At 42.8% G+C, this 3,199-nt stretch overlaps 1 protein-coding gene across 1 annotated transcript; it reads left to right on the top strand.

Annotated features, from left to right (window-relative positions):
* Nucleotides 1–276: 276 nt before the first annotated feature.
* LOC127546864 (tripartite motif-containing protein 64-like) lies at nucleotides 277–1,671 on the top strand. Its single transcript, XM_051973784.1, has one exon. It carries the CDS (start codon nucleotides 277–279, stop codon nucleotides 1,669–1,671), a length of 1,395 nt encoding a protein of 464 aa, XP_051829744.1.
* Nucleotides 1,672–3,199: the final 1,528 nt, after the last annotated feature.

Here is a 3,199-nt window from a genome sequence, read left to right as displayed (position 1 = left end):
GCAGACACAGGAGCTCTCTCAGATTGGTGAAAACCTGAAGGTGCCAACTAAAGGTGTGAACTCAAAGTGGGGGGAAGGGTGCTACAACCAGAAAGAGTTGACAGGTTGAGCTGCAGGATGCTAGGCCAGGGGATTGACACCTCTGGGAGGCTCCAGGAGGGCAGGGCTACCTCCTATAAAAGGAGAGCATCCTTCTGCTCAGAAGCATTGCCTTGACTGGCAGTGGAGTCTCTTCATCTCAGCTGCTGCAGAAGAGAAGCAACGGGAGAGAGAAAGATGGAAGCTGCTGTAGAAATGCTGCAGAAAATACAGACTGATGTCACCTGCAACATCTGTAGGAGCTACTTCTCTGAGCCGGTCACCCTCCATTGTGGACACAGCTTTTGCAGAGAATGTCTCTCCTCCTGGTGGAGGGCAGCAACCCAGGCTTTCTCATGTCCTGAATGCAGGCAAGTGCCCCAGAGTGGAGCATTACCCCCAGTTAATGAGCGCCTAGCACAGCTGACTGACCTGGTCAAAATGTTCAGCTTCCAGGTTCTGCAGAGCACTAAGGGACAGAGCCAATGTACTCTTCATGGGAAGGTCTTCAAACTCTTTTGCGAACAGGACCAGACACCACTGTGTGTGGGATGCTGTGAAACCCCAGAACACAGGGCTCATGGGATCTCTCCTGTAGGAGAGGCTGCTCCCAAGTACAAACAACAGCTCCAGAACATGCAGAGAAATTTGGAGAAGCATTTTGAAGAAGCTGAGAGCCTTCTAGCTCAGCAGAGCCCTGTGTACTGGAGAAGGATGATCATAGAAGAATACTGCAAACTTTACAACTTATTGATGGAGGAAGAATCCATCTGTATTGAAAGGATAAGACAAGAGCAAAGGGTAAGGCGGGACAGACTAACCCAGCATAGACAAACCCTTCGGAAGCTCAAGCTAAAATTGCAGGAAGCAGGCAACCGACCAGATCTGGATCTGCTACAGGATGCCAAGCAGTTGCTGGAAAGGAGTGAGTCAGAGCTGTCCCAAAGGGCCACAGCTGTCATCCCAGAGCTGAGAGAGTATCCTATCCCTGGCCTGATAGAGATGCTCAATCGATTCAGAGTGGACATCATCATGGATCCCAGATCAGCCACTTCCTATCTGAGTGTTTCTGAGGATCTGAGGAGTGTGAAGGCTACAGAACACTGGGAGGCGCTCCAGCATCTTGAAGACTCCGATTTCCATGCTGTTCTTGCTGAGCAGGACTTCAGCTCTGACAGACACTACTGGGAGGTGGATGTGAGTCAGGTACCTCAGTGGGTACTGGGGATCTACACCTCCTACTTGAAGAGAAAAAGGGGCAGAGACATGGACTCCTGTGACAATCCTTTCCTGCTGATATGTACCAAGAAGGAAGATGGTTACTATTTCACATCCTATCCTGAATCACTGAATCATCGGTTGAAAGACCCTATACCCAGGGTTGGGGTCTACCTGGAATATAGCCCTGGAAGTCTTTCTTTTTACAACGTTCTCCAGCACTCCTTTATTTATAAGTTCCACTCCATTTCTTTCACAGCGCCCGTCAGACCCATATTTTGTCCTGGCCCCCCACTTCCAGGAACTAAGCCTGGTCCCATGACTCTCTGTCCGGTGGACTCCCATCTTTGTGCTTGTTGCTTTTCATCTCAGTGAGCGTTTCTCCAGGGAAGAATTCTCAAACCACCACCAGGTCCCGGAGTGTGATCATTCCATTTCCAGCCTTCCTCCAAGAGAAGAAGGAGCGCCTATTTCATGATGTAGTGTCTCCCTGCTCACCCAGTAGAGATTTGCCTTCCACCCTTCCTCTGAGAGAATTGGGATCACCTGTCTCAGGATGGAGTCACCCTGTTCTTCAAATGGAGATTTGCCTTCCACCAAGCAAACTGAAGTGTATCACTCACCAATGTCTGTACTCTCTTATCTTCAGTGGATCCTATCTGCTTATGAATTTTCCCAGTTCTGCTTCAGTAGTTAAAAACAAATAAAAATAAAAAACCCTCATCTGAGTGCTGTGGTTTCCATACCCTTACGTGAGAAATAACTCTGGGATTCAGAAAGGGGCGATGTTAAAAGTTGGCCTCATCACACATTCGCAGAAGTGCGTGCACCTCATTATCTCTATCAACCATATCTGAAATTAACAGAACATTTAACACATAAGGCCCAATATCAAAGAGCAATTTTAAGGGAGTCATCATGGACAAACAGTTTAAACATGGACAAATTGCTTATGTTTTTTCTACATGTAAAATGTATACTTTATGTTTAAGATTTACATGAACAATAGGATAAGTGCAAAAAAAGATTTGTAGAGTAAAGGTAAAAATACTCACCATGTTATACAAATGAAGTACAGAGGAAGAATAGACACAGAAGCATTAGAGGGGGGAAGAGAGCTCATAGTTCTAAAAACTTACATTAGGAATGAATACAATAGGCAACACTGCGAATCACCCAAAGCAACACATTTTGCTATCTTTAAAAAAATATATGCTGTTATTGTTTTTTTGATTATTGTTATAACATAATTCTGGTGTCTTCTCTGCTGTGTGCATATTAAAAATTATCAAAAACCATTAAAGAGAATTATATTTTCTGTTATGCTGAAATGTTAAATGGTCACTTGGTTTTAGAAAATACTGAGTAAAGGAAAGGATAGATTGCTCAATATGAAATTATCACAGAATGATTAAAGGTTATTACTATTATTGTGAATTCTTCAGAATTTTTAATAATTCAGAAATAGAAGGATAATTCCATTGTTATTATCTCATTGGTATAGGTGCTTTAAGGATGGAAAATACTTATATGACACTTTCTTTAAGAAATGGCAACATCAGAGCAATAGATTTTCTAGGGATTAAGGTACAGGTTGTCTGTATCCCATATTTGAGTGTGAAACCAGTTAATTACATTCTATAAGTTTATATATCTTGTTACACTAGCAGATGGCAGGCTGCTTTCTTTTAGACACAAAGAGTAGTTTGTGTCCCCAATTACTTTTTTATGGAGCACAGATTTTTCCAAATATAGAAGAAAGAAGTCTTGTAGTCATGTTGACCTGAACATCATATATTTCATTTCTTTTATCTAAAAATATCACTCAGATTTGTTTTATGTCTTGGGGAGAGTTGTCCTAAAAATGAGCAAGTTTAGGCAATGAGGAGACTGAATAATGTTC

This window comes from Antechinus flavipes, chromosome 1 (genome assembly GCF_016432865.1).
Source record: "Antechinus flavipes isolate AdamAnt ecotype Samford, QLD, Australia chromosome 1, AdamAnt_v2, whole genome shotgun sequence".
In the NCBI taxonomy this organism is placed as follows: domain Eukaryota; kingdom Metazoa; phylum Chordata; class Mammalia; order Dasyuromorphia; family Dasyuridae; genus Antechinus; species Antechinus flavipes.
Note: the sequence above shows the minus strand (reverse complement) of the source record. Positions and strands in the feature narration are given on the sequence as shown.

Bases quoted from the DNA above. Each gene is read 5' to 3' on its own strand.
- LOC127546864 (XM_051973784.1), top strand. From the start codon at position 277: ATGGAAGCTGCTGTAGAAATGCTGCAGAAAATACAGACTGATGTCACC.